Source organism: Delphinapterus leucas, chromosome 19, assembly GCF_059928025.1.
Source record: "Delphinapterus leucas isolate spDelLeu-1000000601 "Yukka" chromosome 19, BTC_Dleu_Yukka2, whole genome shotgun sequence".
Taxonomy (NCBI): Eukaryota; Metazoa; Chordata; class Mammalia; order Artiodactyla; family Monodontidae; genus Delphinapterus; species Delphinapterus leucas.
Window position 1 is genome coordinate 58,695,435 of NC_143147.1, and position 16,999 is coordinate 58,712,433.

The window sequence follows — 16,999 nt, forward strand, 5'->3', positions numbered from 1 at the left end:
CTGCCGATGCGGGGGACATGGGTTTGTGCCCCAGTCCGGTAGGAGCCCGCGTGCCGCAGAGCGGCTGGGCCCACGGGCCGTGGCCGCTGGGCCTGCGCGTCCGGAGCCTGTGCTCCGCAACGGGAGAGGCCACAGCAGTGAGAGGCCCGCGTACCGCAAAAAAAAAAAAAGAATATTCATGGCAGCTTTGTTCACAATGGCTCAAACCTGGCAGTGACCCAACTGTCTATCAGGAGGGGGATAGATAACTAGGGATGGTGTTCACACCGAGCTCTACTGCTCAGCAGTGAGAAGGAAGGAACCACTGACACAGCAAGCAAGGAGGGTGGGCAGGTGCATGAGTGGCCACAGCTGACAGCTTTCCGCTCTGCAGACAGCAGCTTTACTTATCGGTGTTCTGTGTTTGAGCAGGGGACCCACAGTAGGGGCTCTCAAGCCGCATCTGTCCACGCCTGCAGCAGTTGCCTTTAGAGTCCACTCCTACCCTGATAAGCAGCTGTGCAGAGCTCTCAGATGGGGTGGGACAGCTTCCCAGTGCAGAAATGAACACTGCTTCTCCTCCTGCCCCACAGGCACAGTCGGTGTGCAGCTTCCAGGCCTCCACGAGTACGGAGCCGTCGGGGGCTCTGCACACACCACCTCGGCCGCCATGTGGGCTTGTCAGCACTGCACCTTCATGAACCAGCCAGGCACCGGCCACTGCGAGATGTGCAGCCTCCCCAGGACCTAGGGCTCCCGGGCCCTGCTGCCCGGACTGGGCCCACCCTAGCCCTCTCTGAAGCCAGGATTGTTGCAACCATGCCCCACCGCAGGCAGCCCTGAAGGCGAGGCGGGCGTGGCTGCCCTGGGGGTCTCTGACCCATGAAGCTTCTCAGCACCAGGCTTCCCTGGAGGGAGGGAGCCAGGCTGGTGCTCTTGGGCTGAAACCAGTCTCTTGGTGGAGGCACCGTATGGCCTCATCCGGATGCCCTGCAGCAGCTCCTACTGTGGTAGAAGGACTAGGTGCCTCTAAATCATCACCTGGAATTGAGGGGGTGGGAGGGCTTGCTGGCACCATCCAGCTTTCTTTTTTCCTTCCTTTGGATGCTTTTGGTTCCCATGTTTTTGGTTGGGAGCTCTTGGTGACTATACGCCATTGCTCTGGGGCAGACCCTGCCTGTGAGGGCCACCTCTTCCCCTTCCAGTAGCCATCGTGTGGTGGAAATGCGTAGCCACGGGCTCGCTGCTCTTCTGTCCGCTTGGTCTGCAGGTGAATCTGCTGCCCGCCCTTTCCTGCTCTCACCCAGCGTTCAGGGGGGACCTTAAAGTCTGCTTTGGTTGTAATAACAGTTACCAGTAATTCCTGCGAAGAAGACTTTTATTTATTTTTTTTTAAGATAAAAACTGCATAAAAGGAGAGAGACTAGTTTCCACCTTCGTCCCTCCTTCAGTGAGTCCCTGGAGGTGTTTGCAGGCTGGGTGGGTGGACGGGGGCCCCACAGTCAGGTCTCCTCACAAATGAACCTCAGTGCCTGAGACTTTCCTGCCAAGCCACACGGCTGGGACAGGTGCAGACCCAGGTAGTCCAAGCAGGAAGCTAGTGCTGGCTCCCACTGAGCAGGCAGCCTCTCCGGGGGGCCAGCACTGCTGACCAGGCCTGCATGGGGTGAGCTGGGTGGCCCAGGCAGAGCTGGAAGCTCTGGTCCCCTTCACCCCACACACCATTCCTTCCTGTTGTCCTGCCCGGGCCCTGGCCTCTGGCACGGTGATGTGGCCCCGGTACAGGCCAGGCCACAGTACAGCAGCTGTGGGGCTGCTGCAGGGACGTTGGAAAGTAGGTACCGTGCTGAGGTATGGGTCCAGGCTATTTCAGGACAAAGGTTGTGGTCAGACTTTGCATGTGCTTTGGGGTCCCTGCGTTTCCTCTGTGGTTGGGCTCCGGTCTGGCCTTTCCCCGGGAGACGTGGACATCCTGATGCCTCTTTGCCTTAACAAGAGCCGTATCTCTGAGCTGCACTGCACCCACCCATGGGAGAGGCTGACCCAGACACAGGCTGCTTGGGGACTTCATGTCTCTGTCCTAGGGCAGGAGGCAAGCCTGTGTGACCTTCCCTCGCCCTTGGCCTGTGAACAGTGAGCACTTGGGCATGTGTTCACCTGTGGCAAGGGCTGTGCCTGGCACTCCAGGTCCACCTGGCGTGGGACACCAAGTGGCCAGTGGGGTTGGGTCTGGCTACAGTGGATCTGTCCTGGGGGGCAGAAGGTGCAGAGCCCCCTGTTTCCCCAGTTCATCTGTGGCCACCTGCCAGCAAGCTGGGAGGACCATCTGGCCCAAGTCATCTGCTCCTTTGATCAGATGTGAGTCTGCAGGGGAGCAGGAGGGCGCTGACCTCAGACCTCGCGGCCCCCACCGTTCCTCCTGTACTTGCTCTGGTCTTTATCTACCGAGCTAATTTCCTTTTCTCTTTGCCCAGTGTCCTACTCACCCTGAAGTTCTGGCATCTGCATAGTTCGTTTCCTTTTATCTTTTAGCTAAAGAAAAAGTGTTGTGATTTCTCTGCTTCTGGTTTTGAGTCACTCTTTGTTCAGTAATGCACTTTATTTTGTCCAAAGAGAGTCGGGGGTCAACATAAGGAGTGGGGGTACCTGCCAACAGGCTCGGGCCCAGGCAGCTTAGCCATCTCCTCTTGCATAGGGGAGGGGCCCCCAGCTCCACTTTCATCCTACCTGCCCTTGTGTGGACACACCCTCTCATGCCACCAGGCACCAGGCACCATAGCTCAGCGAGGGGGGACCAGGTGCCCGGCCTCCACCAACCAGCCTGCTCCTGGTGCTCCCACTTGGGGCTTGCAGGTGTGTGTCGGTTGGGTTTGTAGTAGCGTTGCCTGGACTCCAGCCCTGCAGTTGAACCAATAAAAGCACCTGAAGCGACCGCCAGCGCCCTGTTTGTCCTTCCTGGGCCCCAAGGCCTCTCCCTGCCCTGAGCCTTGACTTGCCTACCTTGTCAGGCGACTTGATGACTTTCCCCTCCACACATCACTGTTGTCTGCTGACATGTTTAGAGTATTGAAGGGTAGAGACCCACTCCTCCTGCCCAGGCTCCTCGGCCCTGTGCTCCCAGTGTAACGTCCACTGGAGGAGCAGAGCCTGGCCTCCCTCCATGCCTTTTCTGCACCTTTTCTGCCTGTCAGCCATGTGGCTGCTCCTGGCCTCTTCGTGGTGGGTGAGGTGCACTCCGCCAGGCAGCAGGTGAAGGATAGTGCCCAGAATCCCCCAGGCTTGCACAGATGCAAGAGGAGCAAGGCCTGGAGGGGGACACTTGTCGAGTGACAGCCAGGGGGCGCTCCCCCTGATGTTCAGTTACCAGCCTTCACAGGTACCTTACAACCCATTCTGTCCTTTGGCCACTGGTTCACTGCTTCCTGAACAAGTATATAAGAAACACTGCCCACTGATGTCCAAGGGGCCCTGGGGAGAGGCAGGCCCAGCCTAGCTTCTGGACTGGGGCGGGTGGGCCCTCAGCACCTGGCTCCAGTCCTGTCCCTGAGCTTGCCTACTTTTACCAGCAGTGTCCTGCTCTCTCTCTGGCTCAGGCTGCTGACCTTGTTGGTTCCGTGAAGTGATGAGGTTCTGGAACGTCATCCCTCCCCCTGAAATCAAGCAAGTGGAGTGTACTGCTTGGAAATAGAACTCAGGGTCCTGCCACCCCCTTTCCTGGCATGTTCAACATGTTGGCAGGCTGTGCTGCCTATAAGTGCCTGGCACAGCCTGCAGCTTCCCTGCACATGCTGTGTCCTGTCCCTCCCCACCCCTAATGCTGTCTGGTGGTAGTTTGTCCTTGGGAAGATGTAGCCCCCACGTGTGGCATAGAGACCACTGACTATCCACAGCACACTCTGCTGTCTCACAGGCCTCCTGCCACAGGCCTTCCATGTGCACCCACATGAGGGGCCCCTCACCCCACATCACCCCTGAGCTGGCTAAGCCCTTTGCTCTGTAACCTCCGGGGGGATCAGCGTTCAGGGCCCCCTCGCTGTTTAGATACACTGTAGATGGTCATAAATCCTTGTATCACAGAGTGTGGGTCTTGCCTGGACTTGGGGCCAGGAGCCTGCTAGCCCCCCTGAGCAGAAGGGAGTGGGACAGAGGAATGACCAACTTTACAGTGCCTGGCCAGTCAGGGCTGAACCTGGGAGGTGAGGCCTGGCCAGCTTAGCCCACCTCCCAGATGCACTTCCCCATACGGTCATTTTCTCTAGGACAATCCTGGTGTAGTTCCCTTGGTGTTGGGAAATAGTCTGGGAGGGCCAGGTTGGGAATTGGTGTGAGCATGTGGCCACAAGGATTGGTGGTCAGAAGACCAGCCAAGAACACTTGAGCACTCAGGTTGGGGGGGGGGGTGGAGGTGGGATTCAGAGTGGTGTTCCTCTTGAAAGGACCATGTCCTCACTTCTAGTTCCAAAAGCCACATGGGAGCTGGTCTCAAGAGGGCATGCTGATGCTGGGTCCAACCCAGAAACACTGAAACAGTAGCGGTCCACTGCCCTGGGGGTTGAGCACCAACCTCAACAAGGGGAATTAGAACTTTTGCTACTGGTTCTTTGTTTTGGCAGGTACACCAGCCTTGGTGAGGTCAGCTTAACTCAAGCCCAGAAAACACTTGGCAGCTGGGCTCCTTCAACTTGCCCTGTCTGGCCACACCCCTCCAGATGCCTCTTTCATTCATGGGTGTTTGACCTTGGAGCCTCTCCCATTGGCTTCTTAAAGGAGAGGGGTGTGATTGACCTGTCTGCAGGCACCTTTCAGGGTCGCTCTGGGTCTGTCTCATTCGGAGAACTCTTGGCCCCTCTGATAAGCACCTCTCCCCAGAGCCTTGGAGGACAGGGTTGGGAAGGAGAGGTGTCTTGCCCTGTCTTCACCCTGACCCTCCACGCTGACTGATGGTGAGCTGCCCCCCTTACCAAGGCCCAGCCAGTCATTTTCTTCATGGTCTTCTGCCCTCAACCCAGAATTCCTCTGGCTTACCCTTTTTCCCCACTGTCCGTTCAGTCCAACACACCCGCAGACAGTTCGTTCAGCCATGAAAGAAGGGACACTTCGGTCCATGTTAAGCTCAGACGCAGCAGTGTCCTGGGGACGGGGTAGGCGTGGGTGTGTCTCAGCAGCTCAGAAGGAGGAGACTCATCCCTAGACCGAGGACCCCTCCCCCCAGCCCCCGGCTGTGGAAGTGGCAAGACCTGACGCTGCCCGCCCCCTCCTGGAATTCGCAGATCTAACCGCCCCCCAAAACGCTAGAAGGTCGCTTTAGGAGCGCACCGTCCGCTCGGAGGAGACGCGTTCTGACGGGCCGCCGCCCTGGGGAAGTCAGTGTACTGGCCCGGGTCCCGGAGCCGGCCCGTCCCTCGGGCGCACGAGGGAAGCGCGACTTCGGGCGAGTCCAATGGAGCCGCGGGGGAGGACGGACGAGTGGAGAGACCAAGGCCCTTGGGCTTCCCGTGTTTGGCTTTAAACATGTTGGCCCTTTGCCAAAGCGTTCTGTGTCCACTAGCTTTACCTCAACGGCGTGGCCTTCGACCCAGGGTCCCGGGCTCCCGCGGGAACCCCAACACCTGACGCGCAGCCGCCCCGCCCCCGGCTCCGGCCCCGCCCCCGCCACGCCGCTGTACGGCGGAGGCCGCGCTGCGACCTGGGCGGCCGTAAAGCGCCGCGCCCCGCCCCGCCCCTGGCACCGGCGCTGCGAGCCCGAGACCCCTCCGGTGGCCGGGCTCCCTGGCGACCCCACGATGGCCGGTCTCGCGCCGCGGGTCGAATACCTGGCGGGCTTCTGCTGCCCGCTCGGGGGCCTGGCGGCGGGCAAGCCTCGCGTGCTGTGCCACGGGGCGGAGGTCTTCCTGTCCACCGGGAGCGAGCTGGTCTATGTCTACGACCGGGAGGGGCGGCTGCTGATCGTGAGCACCCCCTGCCGGGGAGGGGCCAGGGACCGGGGGAGAGGGCGGGGCGGAGTGGAGCGGGGCTCCTGAGCCCTGGAGGGGGCGGGGCCGGGCGGGAATCCACCGAAGGCCCGGCGTATTTGAGGAGTTTGTACTCCGCCTCTTCTGGGCCCCATGCGCCTGGCCTGACTCTGCGTTCTCCCCGGACGTCCAGGCCGTGTACAAGTTTCCCGGTCAGGTGTGGCACCTGGAGCTCCTGGCCCTTCGCAGGGCGCTCTACGTTCTGTGCGCCCGGAGTGGCATCTACTGCTTGTCTTTGGACCAGGCGAGCAGGTGAGGCATGGTCGCTGGACGGCACTGCTTTGGGCGGGTCCACACTTGCCTCTCCGGGGTTGAGGCGAACATGGCCTCAAATGGGCTTCTCGCTGTCTCTGACTGGTACTTCCCTGCCCTCCTCAAACACTGCCTCTGTGACCTATACGGTCCTTTTACCCCTGGACTGGGTTCAGAATGAACACTCACCAGGCCTCCAAGGTGGGGATGGTGGGCTCAGGGCCAGCTCTGAAGTCTTGGGGGCCCCTGTCCTCAGCACCTGCCTTCTCTAACAGGCTCCTGCTCACAGAGAATTCTTAGTAAACGGGGTTCAAGCGGCTGAGTCTGCAGCCGGGAGCAGGATGCTGCCCCTTTGGCTTTGATGGGCCTTGGTGGGTCTGGCATGACACACCTATGAGGTGGGTCTCTGTGAACCCTGAGTCAGTGGTTAAAGGAGTTTCACCATCCTCCCCGCCCCCGCCCCCCCTCAGTACCAGTGCAGAGCCTAGAGCCTAGACTCGGGCACCTATTCACTACTGGTTTAGAAAAAAAAAAGGTAGCAGGTGTGATTCACAGCTGAGGCCTTGGGGGTCTGACAGTTCTGCACTGATGAGAATTTTCTGTCCAAACCCCATTTCTGGAGGGCTTGGTACATCCTATTATGCACGTGTCCCTGGGCGACTGGTGGGGAGCAAAGCAGTCCGTGGAGCAGGTGGGAGGCACTGTGGCATGCCAACTGCTCCCTGGTGGCTATAAGTCACTGAGATCGCTCCTTGTACAGACCCCAGGCCCGTCATGTCAGTGGCAGGCTGTCACGAAGGGAGCTTGTGAGCACTGTAACTGACATTTGCCTGTGTTCTCAAAGGTCTGTGAGCCGGGATGACAAGGATGACAGGGACGACCAGGACAGTGAGGATGGGCAGGTCGATGAGCTCCCTGTCCCTGTGATCCCCGTGCACCCAGACACCTGTGTGCTCCCCAGTGCCACACTGCATGCCTTCACTGTGCTCGATGACGTGCTCATCACCCTGTCACGGGGCCTCACCCAGTGGAAGGTGCAGCTGTTTGAGTGTCCGTGTCCAGGGGAGGACCCTAGGCCCGGAGGCCAGATTGGCGAGGTGGAGTTGTCCACCTGCACCCCCCCAGCTGGGAGCCTGGAGGAGCCCACAGCCCCCCGCTTCCTCCCAGTGCTGTGCTGTGTGTCACCACCAGGCTCCAGGGCCCCACATGGCCACCCGTGGGGCTCTGGGGGCATCACGCTGGAGGGGGCCCTCTTTGGGCTACTCTTTGGATCCAATGCCTCCCTCCTGGAGTCGCCCGTGATCGTCTGCGGTCTCCCCGATGGCCAGCTCTGCTGTGTGGTCCTCAAGACCCTGGTCACCTCCAGGTCTGCCCCTGGTGATCCGAAGGCCCTTGTCAAGATCCTCCATCACCTGGAAGAGCCTGTCATCTTCATTGGAGGCTTGAGGACAGAGCCGCTGTCCGAGGATGTGGAGGACGTGTACTGTGACTGCCTGGTGGCACTTGGTCACCATGGCCGGACACTGGCCATCAAGGCCAGCTGGGACGAGGCAGGGCATCTGGTGCCAGAGCTGCGGGAGTACAGCCTCCCGGGGCCTGTGCTCTGTGCGGCCCGCGGCAGGGGCGGCCGTGTGTACCACAGCACCCCCTCGGACCTCTGTGTAGTGGACCTGGCTCAGGAGGTCTCCCCCTGGGACCTCACGCAGCGTGACGGGGCCCCAGGAGGCCTGCCCTCTCTGCTGTGTCCAGCCAGCTTGAGTGTCTGCAGCGTCGTCACCCTCTCTGTGTCATCTAGGGCGCCTGAAGGTACGAGCCACGGCTGAAAGCTAAAAACCAAAGCCATGGGGTGGGTGGAGCCTCTCTGATGTCTCCTCCCTGTGAACTGTCCGTCCTCCTCTCCCTGCCTCATTCCTGTTCTCCATAAAACTGCCCGGGCAGGCCTACCCTCCCCTGGCATAGCCTCATGGTTGATGCTTCTTGTCTTGGGGTCCTGTGTGGGTTTAGGGGCGGGGGCTGTGCTACTCTGCCTGGGTAGGGTCTGCACCTGAGTGACCCTGGGCAAGAGCATCTTCCCATGGCCAGTAGTGCAATGGAAATTCAAATTGGTTCAGGTCTACTTACCATGTGGCCTCCAACGAGTCCACCTTGCACCAAAGGCAGGGGGCATCGCCAAGCTCTGATGTGTGTGTTCTCCCCAGACAGAACTGGAGGGGGTTTCAGCCATGTTTGCCCAATGTTAAGGGGGAGGGATAAGAGCCCCGCTGCCCCTAGCACATATTCCCCTTAAGATAGCCTAAGAATGCATTGTAAGGCCTACCGTGGACCATACTCGATACGAAAGAAATGCTTTTGAAGTGAAAAGACTGCTGTCTCTCCCACAGGGAAAGAGAGACACATGTGGCAGGGAATGGGGGAGCCACACCTCTGGGCGGGTCTCAGGGCCTAGTGGTACTGGACTTGGAGAACCAGCAGGTCACAGGAGATGGAGCCTGTTTCCCGGGGAACTCCCTGGTAGGCCAGGAGTGGGAAAGGAGACAGAAAGATGTCGAGGAGAGGCGGCAGGCTTCCAGAAAGGCCCCAGTGAGAGCCGACTGGCCAGTGGAGGAGGCCTGGGGCCTGTGTAGCACCTCCTTCTCTTAGGAAATCTCAGAGCAGCTTTGCTAGGGGTTGGGGGGCTGTTGAAGGGGGGATGCACCCAGCTGATTTGATGGCCCTTGTCTGGTCCCTTTTAGTCCTGTCCATGTATAAGATGACACCTCTGCTGTGCTGACACCCCGTCCCAGGGAGGGCCCTTCACAGCATATGCCCAGCCCAGTACACGCCCCAGGCTCTTCGGGATGTCTCCAGAACCCTCTTTTCCTCACCTGGGCACAGGTGTTCTGCCAACACTTATCTGAGTCCTGGGAACTGCTGTATGTTCCCAGCAGCATGCCTCTCCCTGCTTGTTGACCAGGCCCCACGTGTGTCCACCTGCAGGGGGTGCTGAGCTCCTGGCCCTGTCTGCCAAAGGCCGGCTGATGACCTGCAGCCTGGACCCGCACTCTGAGACGCCTCACCCCACCAGAGTGACCTCGGCGAATGCTGGCCAAAAAATTAAGGAGTTGCTGTCTGGAATTGGCACTGTCTCTGAGAGGTGACCAGTGGGCTGAGACTCGGGCAGAGGCTGGCATGGTGTCCACGGAAGGCGGTGTCCTGGGTGGTGGCACTGGTCCGGGACAGGCCTGTTACTTTGCCTCTGACCCCCGCGATAGCCCCAGACGTTGTGTTGCCTGGCCAAAGGCGGCACTAAAGGCCAGCTGTGGGTGCCAAGCCCCTGTGTTTTAGGGTCATTTCTAGGGTGCCTGCCATCCTCTGGGATGTCACTGTGGCACCTCAGAGGAGCAAAGGAGCCAACTTGGAACACGTTGGGGAGCACGGTGGGGGTGGCCAGCCCCACCGTGGGCACCCCTGGCTCAGTGGCCCTGAAGGGGGTGGGGGGAAGGCTCCGTGAGCCCGGTGGGCGAGGCCAGGCTGCCAAGTACAGGCTGCCCCAGCTCCATCGTCTGCTGCTGGAGAAGGAGGTTGGGTCAGACGATTGCATGGGCAGGACAGGAGCCCCTGAGGTGGGGGCTCTTCACCTGATGCTCGAGGAAGAACGAGGTCTGGGCCCTCCCTCAGCAGCCATGTCTGTTTCCAGAGTGTCTTCTCTGAAGAAGGCGGTTGACCAGCGGGACAAGGCCCTGACCTGCCTCAACGAAGCCATGAACGTGAGCTGCGCCCTGCTGTCGAGCCGGGAGGGTCCCAGGCCCATCTCCTGCACCATCAGCACCTCCTGGAGCCGCCTGCAGCTGCAGGACGTGCTGACAGCTACCTGCCTGCTGGAGAACAGCAGCGGCTTCAGCCTGGACCGGGGCTGGGCCCTGTGCGTCCAGGTGCTCCGCAGCTCCCGGGCCTTAGACCTGGACTCGGCTGTCTCGGCCATCACCTACACCATCCCTGTGGACCAGCTTGGCCCTGGCGGTCAGCGTGAGGTGACGCTGCCTCTGGGCCCGGGAGAGGACGGTGCGCTTGACCTGCCCGTGACCGTGTCCTGCGCACTCTTCTACAGCCTCAGGGAGGTCGTGGGTGGGGCCCTTGCCCTCACGGACCCTTTCAAGGACCCCTCTTCGAATGAATGCACCCCTGACGTCCTGCCTGAGCAGGACGGCGTGTGCCTGCCCCTGAGCGAGCACACGGTGGACATGCTGCAGGGCCTGCGCTTCCCCGGCCTGGCTGCACCCCACACGCAGGCCCTGGGCCCACTCAGCCCTGCCAGAGACCCCATCCACACCTTCCTGGAAACTTGCTGCGGGCCAGTCAGCCAGCCTGCAGGACCAGCGTCCCTGCGGGCCAAGTACCTGCCCCCGTCAGTGGCCACCGTCAAGGTGTCGGCAGAGTTGCTCAGGGCCGCCTTAGGGGACAATCACGCAGGTTGGTGGCACCAGCTGTCTTCGCTGAGGCCTGGGACCCTTCCTCCCTCTCCCAGGATCTGATCAGCCTCACAGCCGCACCTCTCTCCTCCAGGCGTGTCCCTGTGTTCTGCCACCCTGCAGTGGCTTCTTGCCGAGAATGCCGTCGCGGACATCGTGAGGGCCCAAGCACTGTCCTCCATCCAGGGAGTGGCCCCAGATGGCACTGATGTCCACCTCATCGTCCGCGAGGCAAGCAGGGGTCAGCTGTCCTGCCTGTGGGGCAATCGGCCTCGACAGCAGCAGTTCTGAGTAGGGTCCCTGGGTTGCTCGAGAGGAATCAGATTCTGGGGCCCACCCTCCAGAGGATTCCAACGCATCCGAGTTCGAGAGGCGAGCTGTGATGGGGTGGCCTTCGTGGGGCCAGGGGCAGCGTCGGCTCCCAGCCAGGTCTCCATGAGTACCGCCCTGTCCAGCACTCTCCACGCGTGGCCCCTGCCCTGTGTACTGCTGGAGATCACAGCCAGCCCGAGCGGGTCGCTCACTTGTACCCCCAGGGGCAGCACAAGCGACTCCAGACTCCAGGCCACTAAACCCCTAGACCACCAGGGTGCTGGGTCCCATCACAGACGCCCCATGTGCAGGGGCCGCTGAGACACCAAGGTGGAGCTCAGTCCTCTAGCCCCATTCCTCGCACAAACCTTCCTTTCTGAGACCCTCCTAGCAGCCTCGGGGTCATGTCCAGCAGACCCTTGTGCTACAGCGTTGGAGGCTCTGGCGGAGCATCCCGTGTGGCCGGGCACACCTTGCTGAGGATGGTGGTTGGAGGCTGCCCACTAGACAGCCTTTTCAGGTCAGGCCAAGACTAGGCAGTGTCAAGGTCGGGTGTCCCTGGGGCCTGGTGGTGGTTCTGCAGGTGGCGGAGAGGGGTGGGTGCCCCAGTGCGTCCTACGATTCCAGAAGGAAGAGCTGCCGGAGACAGTGTCCTTCCTAAGGTCCCTAGGCCCCTGGGGTCTTGCCTTGTGTCCTGGCTCTCGCCCATCTTCGCCAGATTTCATCTTTGGCTGGAGGGCACTGGGCTGACCTCACTTGCCCAGCCCCCTCCCTGTTTTCACACCTGCAACCCTGACCCTGCTGTCTAGTGCCTCAGGATGCACAGTGTGGGCCATGGGTGGGTCCAGGCATGGGCTGTCCATGGCGGTGCAGCCACAGCAGGCACTTGAGTGAGTGCCCACGGATCTGGATGCCGAGGGAAGAGGGGTCTTCCTGGACAGATATTCCAAAGGAGCAGCTTTGCTGTTGCTTGGCTAGCTGGTTCTTCAGGTGAAAATTCATGTTGAGTGTGGAGATCCAGCCCTGGGAGCCCCCTGAGCTTTGCCCACAGTGGGATGTAGAGCGCAAGCCCAGGCTTCACATGCCCCTGCCAGCTTGGACACTCCCGCCGGCCACGCTGCCCTCGGGCAGGTCAGGGCTGTGGACGGCCAGTGAGGTTCCTTGTGTGTTGCAGGTGGCTGTGACCGACCTGTGCCCAGCAGGGCCCATCCAGGCCATGGAGATGCAGGTGGAGAGCTCCTCTCTGGCCAACATGTGCAGGGCACACCACGCCATCATCGGGCGTTTGCAGGTCTGTCGGTCATCATGGGCTTGTTGGGGAAGTCTCTGTGGGGTGGTGGGGACACAGGACCCTGGTGGTCTGTGGCTTCCTGCCCGGGGTTGCAGGTAAGCTGTGGGCGGTTGGGAGGTGGGTGGGGGACTTGCTGCTCACCCTCCTGGCAGTAGCTCCCAGTGGCCTGTGAGCACACGTGGTTAAAGGGAGACAGTCCACTGGAGACCAGCGTGAGATTTCTTCTACACTTGCATGGAGAAGCCAGGCTCGGGCCCTGGGACCAGGTGTCTGCTCGTCTGGGCCTCCACGTCTTCGCCAAGAAAGCGCGAGTTGGCAGCCAGCCCCTCCCATACACACAGCTCCAGGGGCCCTTCCTGCTGCTTCACTGCCATGCGCGGCTACTGGGGCTGCAACCCCAGGATCTGAGGGGAGGTCTTTGTGTTCCTGAGGGAAGCCTGTCAGCTGGTGCCCTTGGCAGGCTGGGCACAGGGTCAGGTGGCCCATCTCCTGCCTGTTCTGAGTGTGTGCAGCCTCGGCTGCGCAGAGGGGTCCGAGGTGGCAGCTATCAACAACGCTTTCTCTTAAACATGGGCTCTGTGTCAGCCTCACCTGGGAACTTGGTGCACGTCCCCAGGCCCCACCCCAGACCCCAAGAGTCGGAGAACCTGCAGTCCAAGCTCTGCCAGGGATCCGAGGCTGCTGTTCTAGACCTACCAGTGCACCCAGGCGAGCCTGGGGGCCAAGCCATGACCAGAGGTCCCCCTCAGGCACTACTGTGACGGCCCTGCTGTGGCACATCCATGGCTTCACTCCCGGGCTCAGGAGTCCCCCGTCCCTAGAGCAGAGCTCCCACGCCTGCATTTCTCTCCCCCAGGGGGCGCCCCGTGTTGCTCTTGCCGGGCCTGAAACAAGCAGGGCTGTCTCCAGACCCGCTGAGCGCGGCAGTTGAGAGGTGGACAGTTAGTGAGAAGCCGGGGGAGGAGCATACCGACCAGACTTCCAGCAAGAAGGGGAGTTAGTGTCCTGGGGCTGCGGGAACAAAGTGCCGCAGATGGGACACAGTGCGTTCACTTCGGAGACAGGGATCCAGGTGTCCGCAGGGTGGTTCCTTCTGAGGCCTCTTTTCTGGGCGCGTGGATGGCCGACTCCTCCCTATGTCCTCATATGGTCATCCCTCTGCATATCCGTGTCCTGATCTTTTCTTAGAAGGACACCAGTCCTATGGGAGTAAAGCCAACCCACGTGACCTCGTTTTAACTTTATCTGTGAAGACCCTCTCTCCAAACACAATCACCGGGGGTGCTGGGAGCTGGGGCTTCCAAGTGTGAATTTGGGAGGCATGCTTCAGCCCCCAGTGGAACGCTGGGGACACTCCCTTGATGGGAATCTTCTTGTGGGCTGCAGACCTCTGTCCTCCGTCTGCTGACACTATGCTTGTGGAATGGGAGTGTTCTCGTGACAACTGGCGTTCATTCACCTGGCCGCTTGGAATCTGGGGGGCCTTGTCAGGTGTGCAGCTTCTGCCACTGGCAGCATCTCCTGCTGCCCCTTGGGGTGTCGGGGTCTCTTCTCAGTGCTCTGCCCTGGAGGCCAGCGGGAGCCTTGCTTCCTGCATCCGTCTGCAAGCTTGGGTTCAGCCCTGAGAGCCGGCCAGGCTGCCTCCAGAAAGCAGGACGTGAAGCAGCTCTTTCATGGGCCAAGATAGGAACAGCGGTGCCAAGGCCTGAGGCCAAGGATGGGGAAGTGGTGTCGGTAGGAGGTGGGTAGTGAGGGGAAAGGGCCGAGAAGAAAGTTACTTCCAAGTAAATGATCGTCAGGGTGGGGCTAGCGTGCCCTGCCGCCCGAGGTGAAGGTTAACTGGGGGCGAGGCAGGGAGGCCTGATGGATGGTTCGGGGAGGGGGAAGGGACACCTGGCTCTGCGGGCTGGAGGACAGGTGCCAGGAGCCCCGGGCGCTACTTTGGGACACCCGGGAGAAGCACCCTCTCCAGCTGTGTGCCCCTTGTGTCCCCCCAGAGGCTGGTCATGGAGCAGGCTGCCCGGGGCTCCAGCCCGCCTGACCTCCGCCTGCAGTATCTCCACCAGATCCAGGCCAACCATGAGGTGAGGTCCTTCAGGGATCCATGCCCGGAACCTTCCCCCAGCCTGGGCTCCTCTGGGGACACGCACAGGCACTGGGGTGTTGCCCAGCTTGGCAGGGGCTCCCAGTCCTCACAGCCGAGTCGGGTCTGGGCTCCTGCTGCAGGGGTGAGGTGGGGACAGAGTGAGCATGGCCACTCCTCCAACCTGTCCCACATTGGCTAGGACACGCCTGTCCCCTGGGGACATGGTCTTCCCTCAGCCCAGCCACGCCTCCTGTCCCGAGGGGTCATCACGTTAAGGCCACAGATGAGTGTTTTTCCTGGACCACCTACCACAGTCCGAGTAGGATCTGCGCATGGTGGGACCCGCTGACGTGCCCCGTGGGAAGGTGGGGCCCTAGCTGTTGCCTCCCATTCCTTCCTGTAGACGCTGCTGCGGGAGGTGCAGACCCTGCGGGACCGGCTGTGCACGGAGGATGAAGCCAGCTCCTGTGCCACCGCCCAGAGGCTCCTGCAGGTGTACAGGCAGCTCCGCAGCCCCAGCCTCCTCCTGCTGTGATGCCAGGTAAACCCCACCCTGCCCCGGCTCTGTCCCTGCTTCCGGCCCCTCTAACAACTCACAGTACCTTCATGGTTTTATGGAGAAAACCTGGCTCCTGACCTGGGCGGCACTGTGGGCCTGGTTACAGCTGGGGAAGGTCTGGGGTGAGTGCAGCTGGCCCCCCGGATAGCCACCTGGCGCCCCCGGGGGGGGGGGTGTGCTCAGAAGAGGCAGCTCGTTTAGCAGGTGTGTCAGGGTAGCGAGGCGGTCCGTGACCCCGCTGGGCAGGGGCCTGCTCATCCTCCCGCATCACTGTTTCCTTTCCTCCAGCAGCTGCCACGGCCTCCGCGCTCAGCCTCAACACCACTGGGCCGCCTCGCACCCAGAACGTTGGGGCTGGATCACGGACATCCCTCCACTCGGAAGCAGGGCCCCGGCCATGGGGTCCAGACTCCAGAGCAGGAGCGTCGTTGCTCTAGCGGCCTGCAGAGGCCGCAGAGACAGGGCTTCTGGGTTGAGCCTCGGGCGGGTGTGTTTTGGTGGTTGTCTCATTCCCACCGTGGTGCCCAGAGCCCAGGGCTGCCCCTCTTGGCAGCACCACCCGCCCACCCACAGACTTGTTGTCCAGCACTGCCCACACCTGTCCAGCCGCCTCGCTCTGGGTGCCTTGGCCCCGCTTCTCTGCAGCCGCTGGGGTTACCGGTGGGAGGTGCTCCCTGTGACCAAAGCACAATGACTGTGGGGGAGGGGGTGTTACTGCAGGTGCCCTGTGGCCAAAACAACAACTTGGTGCCTCTGGCCGGGGCCACACCCAGCGCCCAGCACTGTGCATTGTTTCCAAGGGTCCCTGGGGGCAGACAGCAGCCCCAGCGTGGCTCCGGTGCTTTGGGGGAGGGTGTCTTTCCCCCAGACTTCACGCGGTGCTTTCCTGCTGGTGCTTTCCTGCTGTGTGTGCAGGGCCTGTGAGGCACCCGCCTCAAGAAGTGACACTTTCTGGTGCTCTGCCTTGGCCTTGGCTGTTTTTTAGCTCTCCCCCTTCAGTCTGGTGGCAGGTTTGACCTGGATTCCTGGACACACCCCCAGCTCCAAGCCCCCAACAAGTCTGGTGGCCACTGCAGGGCCCAGATGAGCCTTGAACTGACCTCTAGGGGGCCCTCAGGCCAGCAGGAAGCTTCAACACTGGAGTGAAGTGGTCCCTGCAGGGCCATTCAGGCCATGAGGGTCGCTGCCCAGGAGGACCAAGGCCACCTCCTCGTCACCCTCCATGGAGGGAGGGGGGCTGGTGGGGTGCTCCGAGTTGGGGTCTGGGAGAGTGGCTGATCGCCACATGGACCCAGCACTGAAGGGTTCTTCAGGGTGGGAGAAGGATGGGGAGGGGGGCCAGCCCACTCAGTACTGTCCTGTTCCTTCTGTCCCTGAGTTTGCTGGGAGCAGTGTGACAGCTGCCTTCTCCACGATGAGCAAGCAGTCCACCTCCAGCTTCTGCTGGTCCTTAATGCAGCGTGGAGGGGAGCTGTGGCCCAGCCAGTGAAGGGCCTGCACCCCCTTAGTCCTGTCCTCAGCTGTTTCTGAGGGTCATCTTTCTGTCACCTCCCTGAGTGCCATGGGGGAGGATGGAGTGGCCAGTCCAGCCCAAAGGGACCCCCAAGCACTCTTCCCTGCCTCCCCTCTCCAGCTGCTGCCCCAGGCTGTGCGGGCTCCACTCAGCGATTGTCTGAAGCCAAGTCCACTGTCTGGCCAAGGTCAGCAAACAGGAGACCCCTCCTTGGCACCCTGTGGAGCACCTGAGCTCTGGTGCCAGCTTCTTTCAGGTCAAGAGTGCCCCACAGATGGGCCCCCAACCTTCCCGTCCCATATGCCACCAGGGGGCAGTGCAGACCACAGCTCAGGACAGTCACTCGGTCCCTCTGGGGCCAGGCTCCTGCATCTGGTACTTGCGTGGTCAGTTGGAGCCCACTTTGAAGTGTGTTGGCCCATTTGGCTCCCAGCCCTTCTTCATTCCTAAGATGAGGGGAGGCCAGCAAGGTGGGGAGTCAGCCAAGGGGGGCCCTGGCGAGAGACTGGGAAGGGGTCCTTGCTGGTCTTCCCCACCCCCAGGATGCC

At 61.4% G+C, this 16,999-nt stretch overlaps 2 protein-coding genes across 9 annotated transcripts in view; both read left to right on the plus strand.

Moving 5' to 3' along the window:
* Positions 1-2,911, plus strand: part of NPLOC4 (NPL4 homolog, ubiquitin recognition factor) — a 55,502-nt gene extending 52,591 nt beyond the window's left edge. For all 6 annotated transcript variants that reach the window (XM_022589341.2, XM_022589340.2, XM_089901552.1 and 3 more), the window contains one exon: positions 573-2,911. In XM_022589341.2, the coding sequence (XP_022445049.1) occupies positions 573-730 (158 nt within the window). In that variant the 3' untranslated portion in view covers positions 731-2,911. The remainder of the gene's footprint in view (positions 1-572) is intronic.
* Positions 2,912-3,000: 89 nt separating this feature from the next.
* FAAP100 (FA core complex associated protein 100) lies at positions 3,001-15,895 on the plus strand. Of its 3 annotated transcripts, none has more exons than XM_022589335.3 (10): positions 3,001-5,927; positions 6,124-6,242; positions 7,087-8,048; positions 9,219-9,375; positions 9,919-10,691; positions 10,785-10,921; positions 12,177-12,293; positions 14,291-14,377; positions 14,783-14,920; positions 15,227-15,895. In XM_022589335.3, the coding sequence occupies exons 1-9, from the start codon at positions 5,763-5,765 to the stop codon at positions 14,912-14,914; spliced, it is 2,649 nt and encodes an 882-aa protein (XP_022445043.2). In that variant the 5' UTR covers positions 3,001-5,762; the 3' UTR covers positions 14,915-14,920; positions 15,227-15,895. The 3 variants fall into 3 exon arrangements, with proteins under 3 accessions (XP_022445043.2, XP_022445044.2, XP_022445045.2); XM_022589336.3 differs by having other exon boundaries at positions 15,230-15,895; XM_022589337.3 differs by lacking the exons at positions 3,001-5,927; positions 6,124-6,242 and adding an exon at positions 6,530-6,640.
* The last annotated feature ends 1,104 nt before the right edge of the window (positions 15,896-16,999 follow it).